Consider the following 20,283-nt stretch of genomic DNA (forward strand, 5'->3'; position numbering starts at 1 on the left):
GTTCAGTGGTGTAACTATCAAGTAAAAAAAAAAAAAAACATTTTTTTTCTTTCTTTTTTTTCCTTTTTTGCTGCACTGTGAAAACATGCGAGTTAACAACTGTAATACATTATTTCCAAACATGTTTTACACTCTTACAATAAAGGGGCTTAAAAGGTTCTTCAAAGTGATGCCATAGAAAAACCTTTTTTTTTGGTTCCACAAAGAGCTGCTTTTGGTGCGCTTGGACTCTCTCTTTAAGAGCAGCACCCCTGCACCTTTAAGGCTGCAGAGGAGAGAGAGAGAGAGAGTGGAAGAGAGAGAGAGAATGAGAGGGGGTGTTGCGTTGTGTGATGCTCTGGTGCTGATGCTGAGCTCTGGAGTGATCAGTGCAGCAGGGGAAGATGCGCGAGCTTGCTGACTGCTGGACGGTGCGAGGTGGTGAAGAGGGATGTTGCTCTGAGTACAGCTAACGGCCATCATCTCGATCCATTTACGCGCTGGAGTTTCAGAGCTTTTTCTTTTTCCTTTCTTTTTTCGTTCTTTTCCTTTCTTTTCCGTAAAAGTTACGACTCATTAATAATTGAGTGGATTTACTTTCCCGCGGTTTTCTCCCTCATATGCGGCTACACCTGTGCGCAGTGCCCTCAGTAAGCGCGCGCTCTGACTCAGCATCGCACCTGCCCGACGCTCGCTCACCGTGTCGCGCTACAGCTGGATCTCAGCTCGGAGACAATCAGCCCCGGAGCGCACGCTTCATATGCATCCTTTCCGCTGGAACTACTAAGTACAGATATCCATATTCCTGCGCAACGGCTGTTTCTGGAGGAAAAGTGTGCAGTGGGCAAATAAAAATCTTAGTTTGGAGATTGAAAGGAGCGGGGCATGTGGATATTGGCTATTATCTTTTTCCAGTGCATTTTGAATGGTGAGTAGTGTTTTGTTTTATTATTATTACTAATATTATGCAGGCTGTAACGTCATGGAAATTGATTAACTGTGCAAAGCATTTACGCATGCTTGAAAAATAATGCATTGTGGTCCATTCAAATTAGTCTTAGACAACCTTTAGTGTATAAGGTTTACAAAAATAATATTATTGCATGTATCATGCATTCAATGCATGCAATTTTTCCACAACAGTTCATAATAAATATTGCATGTTAATTTCAGCAAGTAATTCAGAAGGAACCAGACTCCTTAATAATTTCAGATTTATGATTAGTCACTTTATTACATTTTCTAGCTCATAATTCTAAACAAACATGCATGCATCGTTATGCAAACAGTGCATCAGGAATGTCAAAAATATGAATCTGGACCATATGTGATTTGATGTGACAAGTTTTGTTGCTTTTTTATTTCTTTTATTATGACCTTGGACAAATTTCTTTATTAAGCGTTAGAATAACAAATTGATCTGCTGATATACGAAAAAAAAAAAAAATTCACAACATTTTTGAACATTTATGAAATAAAGCAAATTTATGAATTAAGAAAGGGCACCAAAAAACTTGAAAATTAGCTTTAAAACACAGAAAGAAAAAGAAAAAGGAAGAAATTACAATTTGTTGTATTGTGGCATAGTGACACAGCCGCCATGTTTCACGAAGAAGCACTGAAGCATTAAATAAAAAAATAACTTGCAGTCACTCAGTTGGCACTTTACTGAATGCTTTTGCTGTGACCTTTTCACAAAACATTTATTCAAAAAAAAATTCCCCCTGTGTGGGTGTCCGAATTATATTGACCTAAAAAAAAAAAAAGAAAAAAGTAAATCTACCGCAAATGCTCGACAGGAGGCGAGTGTGTTGATGGCTTTAAAATGGAGAGACAGCGAGTGGGTGCTGGTTGCTGGGCTAAATCAGGATGGGTGTGTTTGTGGTGGAATAGAGCGAGTGAGAGGGGGGTATAAGGGGAAGCAAGAAGAAAATGGGCCATTTAGGTGGTTTTAACAGAGTAATGCTGTGCGACATTAATATCAGACCCAGGTCACTCCTACCTAGACTGACCGCCGATGGCAGACACATTTTGATAGGATGCACAAAAATGAGGGGACACGGCGATGCTTTAGCACAAAGGGTGTTGGAGAGCAGAGCAAGGTGCTCCGCGATGATCTTTTCTCAAGCTTTTTCAGTTTTTCCCGCAAGGCAGAAATGGACACAATCGTTTAACCTCAATTAATAGTGTGTCAATTAAATTGATTATCATTTCAGAGGGATTTGGGTTTTGGCCAACTGAGTGCTTTATGTCTAACCAACTGTGTTCAAATGAGCATTTCTAAAAAGCATTTTAAGTGTTTCTCTTTGAATCAATACGATCCCATTTGTGGCGCTGTGTTCTGGCCGTGTGTATGTGGGTCTCTGAGGCTCCATTGATCAGCGTTCTGATGCAGTGCAGTGAGCCTCTCTCTCTCTCTCTCTGGCCAGTGTAGCATGTTTCTTGCGGGTGTGTGTGTGTGTGTGTGGGGGGGGGGGGGGGGGGTAAAAGAAGCCATACAAAATGAGCCTTTCATGATTTGGTTAAGCTCACAGGCCAGTTCTCTGCTGGTCTCTATGGAAACCCCTGAAATGTATGTTGGCGCAGTGGCCTTGGAGCTTCCTGAACAGGTGACCCCGGAAGTGCTTCTATAATGACTAGCTGTGGAAAACACAGCGTGCTTGTTCACGAAGCCATTTGGGATTTTTATCTTGAAGGGATGGATAAATTAATTCCCTGGTTCCTTCAGTATCCCTTTTGAGATTTCATTTTTTTTTCTTTTCAGCTGTATATGCACAATTAATAGAATAAATGTGCATCATTTTGTCCTAATAAAAGACATCTGCACCATTTTTCTAAGCTCAGCTCCCTTAGTATTATTTAAATACTATTATAGTTTTTATTTTAAAATTTTCTGTTTACATAAAAAATTTTGTCTACGTTTTAGTAATTTTGTTGCGTTTTTTGTATTTTTTTGTACTTATGTACATAGTTTTCATGCATTTTTATTCTAGTTATTTTAGCGGACCAAGTTAAACTCATTTAAAATGTCAAATATTGCATGAGTCTGAAATATAAAGTATGTTTTATTTTATGTCAGTTAACATTTTGTTTGAATAGTTTTATTTTATTTTCAGTTTTACTTAACTCCAATAACCCTGCCCTGATACTGAACAATGAATGTTTTTGCATGTAAAATCATGCTGAGTTGTTTTCAATGGCTCTTGTGTTGGTGAAGAGCACTCGAGACCGTGTGCATATTAACACACAAATGTAATTGGAACAACAAAAGCGTCCTCGCACAGACAGAACGGAAAGTAGGTGCAATGTTGTTTTTGTAAACTGATGCTAGGGGCCAACTCTGACATACACTCAAATGGACACGGGTAAACAGCACTGCGTAGAGCAAAGTGCCCAATCAGCTGTCGTTTTCCATGAGATGCTTTTTAAGAGAGCTTTTAGCTGAGTCCAGATCAAACAGACAAAACTGTGTGGGCATATCCATTTGTTTTGCTCAACTGTACGCCTGGGTTTGAAGACCACACGCATGCTGCACTGTGACGTGCTGGAGAGAAATCAAAACCATGTTTGCAGTCCTGAAAGCAAAGCAAACTGGATATTGTTCTACAAATCATTTGAGATGTTTTCAAATCAGCTTTGATTCTGAAAGCATTGTTTGCTTTTTGAAAGCTCTTGAAGTGTGTATAAATGTTATGTTTAATGACAAACAAACGTATGTTTTTGTTGTTTATATCTATCTATCTATCTATCTATTTATTTGATATATTTTGGCATACATAGTTTAATAGCTTTCAAAATGAGGACTTATCATACATAAATATCGTATAAATTAGCAACAAATTAGCCCTTAATCTAAAGTGTATTTAAAGTGCATTTTTTAGGATCACTATTCACTTTATTGATAAAAGTTCTAGAATTGAAATTTTTATGTTTAATTCATTCTTGTGAGAAGTTATTTTTCTTCTTCTAATTTTGTCCTCAGATAGATAAATAAAACCTTTTGCGTTTTATTATTTTATTTTTTGTATTTTTATTAAACAATATATGTACTTTATTTTTAATTTTGACATTTATATCACTTAACAACATTGGAACAACTTAGGAAAACTTTGTCTCTAAAATATATTTATAATATATACCTCGCCATAGATGATACAATAAGAACAACAAAAACAACAACCAAAGGTACTGTGAACAAAATTTCATTCAAAAAGTTGCTAGTAAATTTCACAAATAAAACAAAAAAATTGAACACATTGAATTAAACATTAAACTCTTAAGTAGAAATACTAATATACATTGTATATTACATGCCCCAATCATCTTAGATTTATTCACAGCTTTGAAAAATTATTTAAATGTAAATTAAATAGATGATTTAAAATAGATTTATTTTAGGTTAATTTTCCCATAATAAAACAAAGCATAAATAAATAAATAAATCCTTTGCAGTAAAAACAAATATTTTTTGGGAAAAATCCCATCTGTTTCTGTTTCATCTGTTTTGTACAGAAGCAGGTACATTTTAATCTTGTTCTAGTTATAAAGTCAGTGGTTGGGAAGGTTAAAGCTGTGCCACAGGAAAGCACAGTGTGCATTAGAAATAGACATGAACAGATATGTGGTGTGAGTCAGACTCACACTCACACACACACACACACACACACACACACACACACACACACAGTGCCACTCAACCCAGTAGCTCTTTCTCCAGTGTATCAGTAATTCTAGGAGTCATTTGGCATAATGGCATTTTGATGATCTGCTTGTACTAACTGTTTAGCCAGCAGTAAGGCTGATCAGTGTTCATATTTTCCATCAGCACAGCTTATTGTCAATCAGCAGGAAATATGCCTGACAGACGGCCCTGTGCTGGTGGCCGTTATGTTTATTTATTTCCTGCTTTGATGACTTGGCAGAAAAAGCACGTTCGCATTTTCCACTGATGAGGACTTTCAGGCTTTTTTGAGTAAAGGAGCTTGATGACTTTAGCACAAACCTCTGCGTTCCTTCAGCCTCTTTGACCAGCTTAAACAGCGAGTTTTTCCTGTCAGTGCTGCAGTGGAGCTTTTAGGTCTGTTTTTGTGAAATTCATAGATTTTGAGGTCTTGCATGCAGTGTTTACACGTGTACTTATATTTATTACTTTCTATCTATCTATCTATCTATCTATCTATCTATCTGTCTGTCTGTCTGTCTGTCTGTCTGTCTGTCTGTCTGTCTGTCTGTCTGTCGGTCTGTCTGTCTGTCTGTCTGTCTATACACACACATATTTTTTTTTCAGTGAGTCTTTAAGACAATTTAATACAACAATTCTTACATACAATGTTAGTTCCACGACTTAATTGAGATATTTTTTATATAAATCCAGATTTAAATATTGCCGAAACTACATATTACAGGGTGTAGTGTTTGTAAATGTTCTTTTTTCAAGAACATTTTAAAATATAAAACAAAAGATCACTGTCCAGTTAATAATTTCTATTTGACTTTCAGTCACTAAATAATATCTTATATTACTGATATTTATTATTATTATTATTATTATTATTATTATTATATTTATATTAATTATGTTAAATGTCAAATGAAGCACATTTTAGGTTACTTGACAGTATTATTAAATCGTTAATAATAATTATAGCAAATGTGTTACCTTATTTTTTTGCAGTCCAAATTATATTTTAATTAACCTAAATAAAAATAAACAAAATCATAATACACATTTGAAATGTCCTCCTATATTCATACAAACGAATAACTAGGTTTTACACATTACAGTAGTAAAATAAATTGAAATGAAATTATAATCTATAACCTAAAGTGGTTGTGGCCCTGACAAAAATGTATTACTGTATGATTCCCTCCTGTAAAGAATTCAGGGAGATAATGGGTTAAATCTGGTCCCCTCAGTCCTGGATATGTGGTTACATCCTTGATTTGTATCCATGAGTTAACAGGGTCTCTTTGATCACTGAATGTGTCCGTGTGGCAGAGCGGGCAAAACACTGGGCAGAATTTCAACAGCCAGAAATGTGTAACATTTACAGAGATCCCAGCAAATGTCTCATTAAAGCTGCTCTCGCCTCAGGTCTGTTCTGTTTCCATTGCGTTCTCTATCGGCCCGTCCCCAGAAGTGATTATGCTAATTGCTGTTTGATCAGATGATTAAATTATAATTCGATTAATCCTGAGCACTAAATGCTCTGAATACATTTACATCTGCTTGGCTGCGTCAGAGCGCAGGGGCGCGAGCATTCTTCCACGCCAAGCCAATGAGGAGAGGAGACGAGCTGACCTGAGACTCACACCCAAATATTAGCACATGCACATGTTTAGAAGAGGGCAGGAACTGAGACACTGGGATACTGTAAGCTGTTTAACAAAACAAGTAAAGTATTTAGACCAGTGGTGAACCAATATATGCACATATGGATATACGTATAAATAAACTATAAAATGCTGAAATTATTTAAATAACATAATATGCTATGTTAATTATGATTATTTTTATAATTTTTATCTATCATTAATTCTTATCTGGTTATTTTCTTTGGATCAATTTATATTGGTTGTCCAAAATTACCTTTTCCTGTTATCTTATAGTCTGGAACTAGTTTTTTCTTCATTTTTAGCAATTCAGAAAATACTCTTTGCCTTCCATGTGGTTGGATTTGCTGACATTGTATGGTCTTATGGTCTTGTATGGTTTGGTGGGAATGGAGGTGGCAGATAACATTTTTTTTTTTTACTAAAAAGGTAATTTGGGATATCGAAGGGAATGTTTTCATGTATTTAAAATAAGCCATAAATTTCATCAGAAATCATGACTTTATTTGTACTGCATTTTACGAGGTTGCAAATTCGTAGGAGGAACCACACCTTACACCTAAATTTGTGCGAATTAGCCACCTTGTAAAATACATATGAATTGGCTGTGAGATAGAATTGTTATTGTAAGTAATGTACTGTAGACTGACATTTTTACAGAACAATAATGTTTCTTCTATGGCTACATTTACACTAGTGCGATTTCATTTTAAAACGCATAATGTGTAAAACGCAGCGAAAAACGCCAGTGTAGACAAGGATGGCTTTCTTTTTAAAACCATTTTAAAATGAAAACTCACTAGTGTAAACAGGGCTTATGTTATCACAACAAAAAAATCCTTTTAGAACCTTTGTTTTCTAGAGTGTTGGGGGAGGGACATTCTAGAAGGGATTTGATTGGACAAATATCTGTTTAATGCAGGATGAGTCATCAACATTTTTGTGCCATTTCCCCAATATGGAAAGACTTGTAATATATATTATATACATATAACAACACAACTGGTGTAGAATGGATATTTCATAATTACAAAGAAGTGGCAAGTTACACGTTGAATTAAATGTGACATTTTGAAGTAGAAAGACTGAGGGGGCATTTACGCAAATGAAAAACGTTTTTTAAGTTCTGCGCGTTCATTTTCACGACAGTGTGCTTTTGAAAATGTGTTTCAGTGTGTATGTTTATTGAAAACCATGCCATTATTGTTTCTGTGTAAGCTACAAAAACATGAATTTGTGGAAATGGTGACATTACGTGTTCAGTCTACAGGTTTGTGCGCAGACGCATAGTGTTTCTTTACAAAAAGACATTGCCAGCTATTGGCCTGGCATAAATAATACTGCATTTTCAGTCATTTTCGCAGATCCATGTGAAAGGATTGTTTGGCAAAGAATTTTTGACGGTCATGTTACGTTTTTTTGTAAAATGTACTTCAATACTCAGATTTGTTTACCACTTAATTTTTTTTTTTTTTACAGTGTACACTCAAAAAAATGACTCTTTAAACTTACTTAAGTCAATTATGGACAGTGGTTCCACACAACCAAATTGTGTTTTGATAACATTAATGGAATTTTTTGAATCTATGCAAACTCCTTGTGTTGTGACAACACAACTGAATGAGGTAGAATCTATGTGAAATAGTAATGTTCAACCAACTCAATTTATTGACTTTGCTTCAACTTAAACTGGTTAAGTTAACTCAACATGTTTTGGTTTATTACAATCTAGCCAAATTTGTTTCACTCTATCAACATAAGGAGGTTTGTTTCAAATTACTCATTTCAATTATGGACAGTGGTTCCACACAATTAGTTCTAGTTACTTTAACACAATATTTTCTTTTTGAAGTTACTCCCTTCAACAAAGCATTTTTTGTATGTTTTGTCTTGTAATGAGACAAAAGACAAGATGTCACAAATGATCAAAGTGTATTTGTTAAACAAGCAATAAATAATTACACACAGTAAAATACAGTTTAAACCACATTACAAAATTACACAAAATAGCAAATACAATTCTAATTGGCATTCATGGGCAACCAATCAAACCTTATTCCAGGAACAGGAAGTGGCTCCAGAAATAACTTCTTCAGTATTCCAAATGTGTACCTGAGTTCAGGAGGGTTGCTCAAGTTCAGTCCATAAATCAGTCCCAGTAACATGGTTTTACAGACTGTAAACTGCTATAGGTCCTGAAGAACTTTATCCTTTAAAACTCCAACTTCTGCTGGACTGTCTTCAATGATGCAGCTTCAAATAGATTCCCATGAGTCTTCTGGATCACCTCCTGACTGCTGGCAACGTCTGTATCCTAGAAGTATTTAAAAGCATGGAGAACTCAAATTATTGTGTATTAACTTTAACAAATAATTTATTAACCTTGAACTCACCATATACTCCATACTGCTAGGGTCTTCATTTGGATACTTCAATTTCATTAGTCTGAAGATGAAAACAACAAAATTTAGCCTTTGTTTTTTTTTTCTAAAATTACATGAAAAAAAGTCAGTCATTCATCTTCTTATGGGAAATCCAGGCAAGCAGTCAAGATGGGATTCTAACAAACATTACAGTGGAAAATGTTACACATCTGGACCCTGTATGGTTAACAACAGAACTGGAATGTTCCCAGACCCAGAAACATAGTAAGGACATCAGTAAAACAGTCCATGTGACACCAGTGGTTCAACCATAATTTTACAAAGTAAACAAAAATACTTTTTTGTGCAAACAAAATTAAAACAGCGACTTTATTCAACAATTCTTCTCCAAATCGCATCTTCCACCATTATCAACAGCACGTAAATAATTCATGCACATGGTGCTGCTGACCTACAACACGCCTGCACTGAGCCTTGATTACACGCAGAGGAAAGCAATGTTCATGCCTCTTGTTACTGTCCATAATGGCAGAATATGTGATTTGGAGAAGAATTGTTGATTAAAGTCGCTATTTTTGTTTTCTTTGCACAAAATGTATTCTTGTACCTTTGTAAAAGTGTGGTTGAAGCATTGATGCCACATGGACTGTTTTACTGATGTCCTTACTATGACTCTGGGAACATTTCAGTTGCATTGCAGCCTTTATGGAGGTTCAGAAATCTCTCGCATTTTCATAAAAATATTAGGGATGCACCAATTGACCGGCCATAAATTGGAAACCAGACGGTTTTTGCTTTAAATACGCAATTGGTAATCGGCCGGTCTTTGGAATTTTTTTCAGCCGATTTTTTCGGAAGTGCGCCCGCGTGCTCCGACTACATTACTTCTGTGTGAAAGCAAACACATCCCGGGATTGATTCCAGCATTGAACTCAGGTCGGGGACGTAGTAACATTGCTGGGTTCAATCCCGGGACAAGCGCTGTGTGAACAAAAGCCAGATCTAATGCCGTGTCGTAGTGATGACATTATCGTGTGACTCTTTTACTGGCTGTTTTGAATGAAGATCAACGTTCACTGAAAAAAAAAAAAGTGCAAACTGTATGAAGCAGAGATCAGTTAGTTCCTCACTTTCCACGGTGACACCGAGATCGTTCGCCAGATTCAGTGAAAGTATTACATGCCTAATGTTTTCGACTCGTACATTACACGTCACGCCCTGATGTCACGTGTCGTTACGGGATCTGTATTTGCCGGAATCGCAGTGTGAAAGGGGCTTTATTGAGCTTTCCCTCAATTTTGGACTGTAGACTGTGGACTGTCCTTCCTTCTTGTTTGTTGCTTAAAGATAAAAAAAAAAAATCGTCCAGTTTGCTTGTAAAAGAAATCGGTATCGGCCATGAAAAATCATGATCGGGGCATCCTTAAAAAATATCATAATTTGTGCTCTGAAGATGAATGATGGTCTTACGGGTTTGAAACGACATGAGGGTGAATAATGACATGTTTATTTTTGGGTGATCTAGCCATTTAAACACACCTGAACCAGCTAATCAAGGTTCTTGGGAATTTTAAAACAAAAAAGTCTTACCTGAAGTTCCAGGCAGGTGTGTTAGAGCTGAACCCCACAGAACACTGGCTTTCCTAGAGCAGGTCTGGACACCCCTGCCTTGCATCAAAATAAATCTATCAGTTTATAGATATACCACATATTTTGTATTTATTGTATTAATAAACCTTATCTTATCTGTCTTTTTTTGTCAATTTCCAGTAACCAGTGAGAGAATAATGTTTTAATACAAGGTTGTGTTGAGTGCAGTTGTTCTTACCTGTGTAGTGGGCACCAAGAGGGTTTCAGTATTTGTCCAAGGTCTCTTCTTCAGTATGAAAACATCTTCGTAAATTTTGCAGTCCGAATCAAGTTTGGCAAAGATTGTTGATTCTAATGGGCCTATGGTAATTCTGGATGTCTCAAATTCTGCACAAACCTGTACACATGAAGTGCAATGTGTTACAAAAAAAAAATTGAACAGCAAAAACCAATTCAATGATCAAAATATTAAGTGATTTATTTGTGTGAGTGATGAATAGTGTCATGTTTACCATTCCTAAAGGAGGACCTGATTACATATCTGGAGCATATGTATAATGTGAACAGCTCAGAGTAGTGTCCGGTTTAAAGTCATTGTATGACCACACCGCCATGTTCATAAACAAAGCTTCAAATACTCCCACTGTGCTGAGCCAGGGCTCTCAAAACTCGGTCAACATCTCATGGTTGGACATTTATTGATTATTTATCTTTTTAAATTAGTTAAAATATACATATTATAACAAATAAAGGTAATTACTTCCACTTTTTAAAGTCATTATGTATTACTAATACAATTAATTTATACAAATATATTTGGCACACAAAATGAGATAAGAGAGAAACTCCTATTCGCCATTTGATTAGTTATATGAGGAAGTAGCTGAATGACAAATCATTCTGTCTCTTAACATCTCTTATTGTAAGCCATATGTATAATATAAAGTAAAGGTAAGTGATAGGACGTTTTATTTTTGGATAAACATTTTATTAATAAATACAATCTCTCTTAAAATACCTTATTGGGTTATGATAATCAAAACAGTTTGGTTTGATCTAGCGCAGAACTAAGACTTTAATGAAATATTTCCCCCACTTATAAAATGATTTTATTATTAGCTAGCTCCATACCGGAGAGCTGCTTTATAAAAGGAAATCAAGTTATAATTCTAGCGACACTTACTCTGTATTTTCATGTTTAATATTGAAAAGCTATCGATTGCATAAAGGACTGTTATATAAATAAACGTGACTGGACTTTTCTTTACTGGAGTGCCTGGAGAACCTCAGAGTTCGTGCAAACATCCATATCTCTGTGTTCTTAAGAGCTGCTTTTACATCGCGGTCAGTTTTTTGTTGTGTTTATGCAGTTATTGAGAGGAAGGCGTGCAGTATATATTTACATATTCATCCAAGGTTCGGATCGGGTCGGTTTGCCTCAAACTGAAGTGCTATCTTCTTCTTTTTAATTGAATCAGGAGAGTGTATTACAATCTTGCGCTACAGCGCCACACTGGTCAAACTGCATTAATGCAGGCTTTCAAATCAGGCAGATACGAGATCAAACCACTAACGTTACTCAAAAACATTTGCTGAAAATTTTATTTTTATCGTCGACGTTGTCGATAATGTCGAGTAATTGTTTCAGCCCTAGTGTATATATATATATACTAAAGTAAATACATTACAGAGAGTCGTGCGCTTTCACATCTCCCAACGCTTCAAAATCATCTATTAACGGTGCAATAAACCGATTACACAATACTAGACTGCAAAACAAAAGCACCTCAAAACAGAAACTCTAAGAGAAATTAAAGACTTTGACTTAACACAATAAAAACTTTAGATTTTCTTACCTGACTGATACCTCTTGCTCCCCTCCACACCGTCATCAAATGCGTTGGAAATCGTCACTTCCGGTTTTTTTTGAATCACGAAATTAAACCCTTTACGTTACTTTAACGATTGATAATTAAGTAAAATTTAAAATTAAACATTTTAAGTTGATTAAACACAATACAATTGTGTTTTGTCGGAAAACTAAATATATTTGTGTTGTTTTAACAAAACATATATGTGTAAAACGAACAGTGCCGGAAAACCATTTTTTTGAGTGTACATATTATAAGTGATATACCACAGCATATTATATCTTTTTTTCTCAATGAATAAATCATTTGATTAGTTGTTTAATTATGTGTACATAGCATAGATTTGCTCTAGTTGAGAATCGGCGATCAGTATGAGTTGTTGTAGTACACGTGTCTCTGGGAGACGAGGGGAAATCAGCGCAGCGTGACAGCCGCGACTCGTTTAGCTCTGCCTCGCGTTCCCTCATCATTCGAGTCAGCGGCGCTTCAGATTCAGACATCACGGCGTCGGCTCTCATAATTGATGTAGATCCACGGAGGCCGTTTGATCTCCATCTCACCACCAGGGAGGCTCTAAATTAACGTTTACTCTGACATTATTCAGATGATATTCAAATCATCTCACTTAAGAGATCGGGGGGGAAAAAACACAAGAAACTTTGCTTTTCCGGTGGGACTCGCACTACTCCCGCTCTCACCCTTTCCTTTACATATTGGCAGTGAGCGGGGGTCCATTAACCCAGACACGGCTGGGTTGTGCTTAATATTCATGAGAGCAAATTGGACGCTGGTTAAATTGCGGTGCTCCGCTAGAGCTCCCTGATGCCAGGCCCGCAGTAGCCCCGGGGCAGGGGCTGGAATTCTGACTCTCCCGGCTGCTGTTCCGGGCTCCCCCTGCACTCTCTGCCTTAATTACCTTGAGCCCGTGATGTTCTGTCAAGGTTCCGCAGCCCGCGGGGGGGAAACACCCGTCCTATCTGCAGCACAGACAACAGCGCAGACACAGTCGGCCTGCAGCCAACACAGTGACCCATCCACCCACACCAGAGCCAAGATTTCATCCTCAGAGAGCTGCCGATTTTATGCTCTGCACTGTTTAAAGACATTCTAACATGGCGGTGAATTTAGAAATCTGGTACCTTTAAACCTGCACATACATTTCAAAATTATACACAAGAAAATTCATCTCAAAAATATTTCTGTCTGAAAATGAGTAATGTTGCTAAATATGCAGGTTTAGAATAGAATGATGCAGTATGTTTTACTTACAAAAAATGGAAAGCTATTGCTACATTGTTCTCTTGTGTTCTGTATATTTTTTTCCTGAATTATACAGAAGAAATATATAATTAAAATACTTTTGCTGGTCTAAAATGTACATCAAAAAATTTAAAAAAATGATAGTTGCAGATTTTCGGACTTAATACTGTGTTAAAACCATAGTCAAATGTAACACTGACTTAAAAAAAAAAAAAAAAAAAAAAAGAAAACACTTTTTAAAGTGCTTTAACAGCACCATAAAATGTGAACACGATTTTGCTTTAAAAAGCTTTAATTAATTCATTTTTAAAATGACTTTTTGGTGACTTTTAATGTACTGAGGTGAATTAAGTTATATTAAATAATAACATTTACTTTTTAATATTTAAAGTGACTTCAAAAATATGCATTTTGCTTTTATTGATATAACCTTTGTCTAATTGTTAAATAATGTGTGTGCTTCTAGCCCAATATATACACATATATTTATATAGATAAATTTATTTTAACATTCTGTGTGTGCATGTGTATTTATTTAAAATAGTCACCATTATTGATAATTTATTATTTAAATAGTGAACATTTCTAAATTATACTCATTTAAATACCACAATCTTACTGATATTTTTATTATATACATTGTTAAAAGTTATCCAGACCTTCATCGTGATTGCATAGATTGTTAAAGCAAAACGTGAGCTCATCTGACCACCCTGCCCCAAGATCAGCTTGACTTTAAAATGGTCTCTGCCCTTGAGCTGTCACATGCTCACCCCATAAATATCACCCTGTGTCAAGCCCAGACAGAGCCACAGAGGGACAGCGCGTTAGACACTCTCTCAGCGGGGATTTACAATGATCGCCTCTGAAAGACAGAAACAAGCAGCAACAAAGAAAGCGTTCTGTCCGCTATTTCAGGCAGATATGAATCGCTGTTAATCAAACAGCCTGCAGCGCTTTCTGAAAAAGCCAGATTAATTATAAATTCATTCAATTCATATTTGAAGAGTCGTGTCTGGTCGCTCTTATCGTTTAGATAATTGAGAGCAGAATGATTCTTGACGACGTCGCTAAGCATTTGCTGGGTTTTACTATCTGAATTTGAATCTGATTAGCAGATGCTGACCATGCAGATTTTTAAAGATGAACAGCCCATCAGTGCTTGAATCCACGCACAAGCTTTTCTGCATGATGTCTGAGATGCTAAGTCACATGCATCACGTCTGGATAACAGCTGCTGCTTCTTTATGTCTTGTGTCTGGGGGAATGGACTGTTTTATAGTGAAGATCTTTTTTGGTAGCTGCATATATTATGATTGTTTATTAGATAGAGGTAAAAAGATATAATAAATATAGATATTTAATAAATGCTATTGTAAAATGTATTTAATATGACATCAAATAAATTAGAACTAGATTTCAAATGTTCACCTAATTGGTTTATTTTTATTATTCTTTATCTTGGCCTATTTCAAAGATATGTGACCCTGGAGCACAAAACCAGTCATAAGTAGCACCGGTATAATTATAACGATTTAAATAATATTTGCAATGCATTGCATGGTTCAAAAGTATAAATTTTTCTTTTATGCCGAAAATCTATTAGGATATTACGTAAAGATCATGCTTCATATTCTGTTTTGTAAATTTTGTACCATAAATATATCAAAACTTCTTTTTTTTTTAAAAGCAATATGCATTGCTAAGTAAGAACTTCATTTAGACAACTTTAAAGGGTGATTTAAAATAAAAATACTTTTTTATTTTTTTGGGCACCCTCAGATTCCAGATTTCCAAATGGTTGTGTCTCGAGCAAATATTGTCCTATCATAACAAACCATATATAACAATGCAGAAATGCTGAATAAATAAGCTTTCCATTGACGTTTGGCTTGTAAGTATAGGACAATATATATTTTCATCAAAAATATCTTCAGGGAACATGATCTTTACTTAATATCCTAATGATTTTTCGCATAAAAGAAAAATCATTTTGACCCATACAATGTTTTGTTGGCTATTGCTACAGATATACCCATGCTGCTTATGACTGGTTTTGTGGTCCAGGGTCACAGATATTTAATAAATACTGTTACCTAAAAGGTTTATGAGAAATATTAGATGAATTAAATCAGAACTTTAGTTTTTTATGATTATAATTTTTTATCTTGTTTTTTTCTAGTAAAAATAATGTTTTTATGGAATTATATACAGCGGTAGTGAATAAAATATCTGTTAAAATGCTGCAGGGTATCACTGTATAATCTCAGTATTGACATAAAGTCTTTTAATATTTAATGATTCTTCTTAAGACCCGAAGTTCTTTTGATCCTTCACTGATTCTTTGGATTCTGGATTATCAACAGACCTTTTGTTTTTTTAGTTTCATGTTAAATGTTGAAAGATATGTGCTAAATGCAGATGGATCAATTGAATAAAAAAAACATTGTAAAGTTTAATGAATATAAAATGTGCAAATATTTTGATATGGTATCTCTGTTAACTCTCTGACCTTTAAAAAGGTTTCTGTGATTGAGAGTAGATTTTGACCACAGCCAGTCAAATGCGTAAGAAATAGCTTGACTTTCTATTGTCATTTTTAGTCTGCTCATTCCACTTGTGTTCTATTTCCATTTACCTGTGTTTTTATCTCCAGGAATCAACTAGCTAGAGTATGGGTATAAATATTTTATTTTTGATGTGCTTTTAGACAATAGCAGCTTTATCCATGGCCTAGAACTGAGCTCCATTATCTATAAAATACCCCAGGGCACTGAAATTGGTTTTCATGCCCAGTACTGTATGTCCATTTTAAAATGTTAAAAGTTAAAAGTGAACAAATCCATTTAAATCCAAAAGGGCTTTACTGGAATCACTGTGTTGCAACAGTGCCAATGGCCATTCAAAATCTAATGAATTAATATAAAGTATTAAAATACATGAAAAATGATGTGGTTTCATTAAAGCAAAGTTCAGGACTCATTCTCTAAATGAAATCATCTCTTCTAAAAGTCCCAGTGGAGAAATATAGCTGGATTTGGCCTTGCCTGGCAATATTTCTAGTACAATCTATGTCAGTTTTATTTGAAAGATTAGTACATTTAGAAGAATTAGTACAGTACGTTTTCTGAGCTACCTGAATCTCGCAGTCTGCAAGTATTTGAGTTCCTAATCTGAGAGGTTTGTGCATCTATGTAAACATGTATGATTCTGAACCCTGCGATTAACAGACCAGTGACTAAAAAGTGCCAAGACTAACTGTTTTAATATATTTACGAGCTGTTAAAGTAATTCATCCCTGGAGATGTGTAGACCAGCTGTGACAAACAAGCTGTTAGTTCTTTCATACAGAGCGAAAGAGTGTTGTGTTCTGATGAACCTCTCCTGTCTCCTGCAGTTCTCAGTGAAGACCTACATTCCAGCTTGTATTTTGTCAATGCATCTCTGCAAGAGGTAGTGTTCGCCAGCACCACGGGGACTCTGGTTCCCTGTCCTGCAGCAGCGGTGCCGCCCGCTACCCTGCGCTGGTATCTGGCCACCGGCGAGGAGAGCTACAACGTCCCAGGGATCCGCCATGTCCATCCAAACGGCACTCTCCAGATCTTCCACTTTCCTCCGTCCAGCTTTAGCAAAGTGATCCACGACAACACTTACTATTGCACTGCGGAAAATCCTTCAGGGAAAATTAGAAGCCAAGATGTTCATATTAAGGCCGGTAAGTGTTGAAAGATATTTACAGATTGTTTTAAAGCCAAATCGAAATTAGAGTTTTGTGAATTTTATTAACCGTCTACTGGCTTTCAATAGCACAATACAATCTAAAAACTAAAACTGATAAATGTAATCTGATGCAAATTTGTCAGTCGCACATAAATGAAACAGGTGAGATTTCTGTAAAAGGATAGGATAGGATAGGTATTTTATTAATCCCGCAGGGAAATTGGTTTGCATGAGCAGCCAAACATAAACCATACAACACAAAATAAATACAATAGATAAAAAATAAATGTAATAAAATATAGTATACAAAATATACACAATATGTAAGCAGGTAATTTCCCTTCAGCTTATACTGGGATAAACTAAAATGCATTTTATAAATTAAAAAATTAAATTAAATTAAATTAAATTGAAAATTTATTTTATACTAATAAACTAAATGCATTTTTAAACACATAATAACCAGATGTATATATTCATCATCAATAAATCCTGTTTGTTACAACTATCTTACATTTTAACTAACTGAATATTTTAACTGTTCAAAGTTTTTAGATGAATAAATTCACTATGAAAAGATATATACTGATTCTAAATGATTTGAATGAATCCAATTTGAAAAAAGGGTGAAAAATATGGCAAAATAGATATATTTTATCTATTTAAAATACTTAATATCTACTGCAAATACTTAATAATAAACTATGCCACATTTTTGATTGCAGAAATATACCTGTTCCTTTCTTGTTTGATTGATGTTTGACTAACAAATATGTTTCACATTGAGATTGTATGTGTTAAATTGCATTTTCATCCAAATGTAGGAACATTTTCTATGCAGCTCAAATACAAAAATCTTAAATACGTGCCTAAATATTGTTTTAGAGTGTAAATGTTGGCAAAATTGACGAAATAATTCTAAATGCACACGTACACAAATGAAATTCACAGTCTTTCTTTTTCCGAACAATGACAATGTAAGTATCAATAAACATGAACTCTTTCTCTCCAGTCTTACGAGAGCCCTATACGGTCCGTGTGGCGGACCAGACCGCGATGAGAGGAAGTGTAGCGGTCTTCAAGTGCATTATTCCTTCCTCAGTGGAGAACTACATCACTGTTGTGTCATGGGAGAGAGACACTTTACCACTCGTCTCAGGTAGGACACTGAGTCTTTTTCTTGTTTTGAACTAAGATGCAATTTTATGTTACTGTAAAAGAACAGTTCACCAATGTCATCCCATGTTGCTCCAAATCATTTGCATGAACCACTTGTTTATATAATGAAAGTAAATGGGGACTCAGATGTATTTGAAGTCAATGCTGCCTTTGGATTTGAGGTTGCATCCACTCATAGTAATTGTATGGCTTCCGAAGACTTGGAATATAGTGTCATAAAAAGCTTTTTATGATACTTCCATGGTGCTTTTGTGGACCTTCACAGATCCGGTCCTCATTGATGTTGGCATGGATATATAAAAAAACTTTTGTGATCCACACAAGAAAGAAAGTCAGACTGATTTGCGATATGACAATGAGTAAATGACAACATTTTGAGGTCAACAGTGTGCGTTTTAAACACGCGCCCCTAAAAATCAGTGTAGTTTTGATTTTCCTATGCAAATTTTTGCCAATTTCACTCCTTGCCTTTCTTGGGTTTCCTTCAGTTTAACAACCCCAAGCCTCTTGAAAACACATCCACATCTCTAAGTCGTTTCTTGTCCTGTTGCTGACAACATGAGATTTATTAGTCTCTAACTTGGCATGCTGTCACAGTAACGCTCTTATAAAGAGCTCCTCTCTCGGCTCAAGGCTGTCTAATCCTGAAGAAGTGGACGGTGGCAGTCGAGTCACTGAGATCCACTGAACTGACCTACTTCCCTTCCAGTGGTAGCATGGGTTTGAAAATCCGTATCGGCTAAATGGAACACTCGTCTACACAAATGTTTCTTTCCCTCAGGGCCATTGGCTCGTTTTATGGGGCATTTAGCAATTTCAATAAAGAATCAGAAGTCGTTCAGACTGGGGAGTGAGACATTTTCCATAGATATGTCGCGTTTTTCTGTTCGGGTAAAAGACACCAATGAGATATATGAATCTTTTATTCATCTTCAGGGAGTAATGTGATAAATGTTCACCTGCAGTCTAAATGATAGTCTTTAAATTCTTCAAACATCACACGTATAATGCTCAATCTCAATTTGTGTGCACATTATATTCCTATAAGAATTTCGGAGCCTAAGACTTCAAGGGTCTATTTCAGCATGAAACAGAGAAAGCATGCAATGAATCTGACAGATGTCTGTCATTTAATAGCGGCTGTCACAAAACATTAGCTTGCCACTTGTCTGCGCCTTTTTTCTGTGCTAAATATTTCATAGGTAAAGCAATATTCCCGCAAACAACAGTTTAAACACAGTTCACTGCGTGTGGAACACTTTCACCACGCTGTCGAGGGCATTTTAAAGGAATCTGTGTGTGTGCTTGGTGTTCATTTCCTAATGGCCCCTTTTCAATTTTCTAAAACCTATTCTTCTGCGCTATTCTATAAATAAAAAAGCTTTCTATGTAATCTCACATGAGGAAAAGTGAAGCTGCTGTATACTTTTTTGTTATAAAATATTTATTTCTATCTGTGTTTCTGTCTAGTGCATTTGGACTCCATTGGATAGTGAAAGGTTTTTGTTTTCAAATGTTAGAATTTCACAACTTTGAGATTTGTACTAACTGATATATGCCTAATGTCCATTTCTAATGTCAGCCATTCAAAAGTTTAGGATCAGTAAGATTTTGAATGTTCTCTTATGCTCATCATGGCTTCATTTATTTGATTAAAAATACAGAAAAACTGCTTATTATTGCAATTTAAAATATAATAATGGGTTTTAATAATTTCAAATACTTTAAAATATAATTTATTCCTGTGATGCAAAGTTACATTTTCATTAGCCATTACTCCAGTCTTTAGTGTCCTTCAGAAATCACTCTAAAAAGCTGATTTATCATCAGTATTTTTATTTTCATTTATATTTATTTATTTATTGGAACCTGTGATTTTTTTTTTTCAGGGTGCTTTGTTGAATAAATGTAAAATCTTTTTTTGTTTTTTTGTTTTTTTGTTTTTATCAATTTCTACCATTTTATGT

At 35.4% G+C, this 20,283-nt stretch overlaps 1 protein-coding gene and 1 long non-coding RNA gene across 5 annotated transcripts in view; one reads left to right on the forward strand and one right to left on the reverse strand.

Moving 5' to 3' along the window:
• The first annotated feature begins 341 nt into the window (after positions 1-341).
• dscama (Down syndrome cell adhesion molecule a) overlaps positions 342-20,283 on the forward strand; it is a 73,800-nt gene continuing 53,858 nt past the window's right edge. For all 3 annotated transcript variants that reach the window (XM_052567992.1, XM_052567994.1, XM_052567995.1), the window contains exons 1-3: positions 342-907; positions 16,815-17,132; positions 18,150-18,296. In XM_052567992.1, coding sequence (XP_052423952.1) covers positions 865-907; positions 16,815-17,132; positions 18,150-18,296 — 508 coding nt within the window. In that variant the 5' untranslated portion in view covers positions 342-864. The remainder of the gene's footprint in view (positions 908-16,814; positions 17,133-18,149; positions 18,297-20,283) is intronic.
• LOC127966767 (uncharacterized) lies at positions 8,228-12,404 on the reverse strand. Of its 2 annotated transcripts, none has more exons than XR_008155698.1 (5): positions 12,143-12,404; positions 10,525-10,683; positions 10,287-10,364; positions 8,706-8,757; positions 8,228-8,626 (listed from the first exon to the last, which is right to left on the reverse strand). It is a non-coding gene; the product is annotated as an uncharacterized LOC127966767 (long non-coding RNA). The 2 variants fall into 2 exon arrangements; XR_008155697.1 differs by having other exon boundaries at positions 11,690-12,404.

Source organism: Carassius gibelio, chromosome B10, assembly GCF_023724105.1.
Source record: "Carassius gibelio isolate Cgi1373 ecotype wild population from Czech Republic chromosome B10, carGib1.2-hapl.c, whole genome shotgun sequence".
Taxonomy (NCBI): Eukaryota; Metazoa; Chordata; class Actinopteri; order Cypriniformes; family Cyprinidae; genus Carassius; species Carassius gibelio.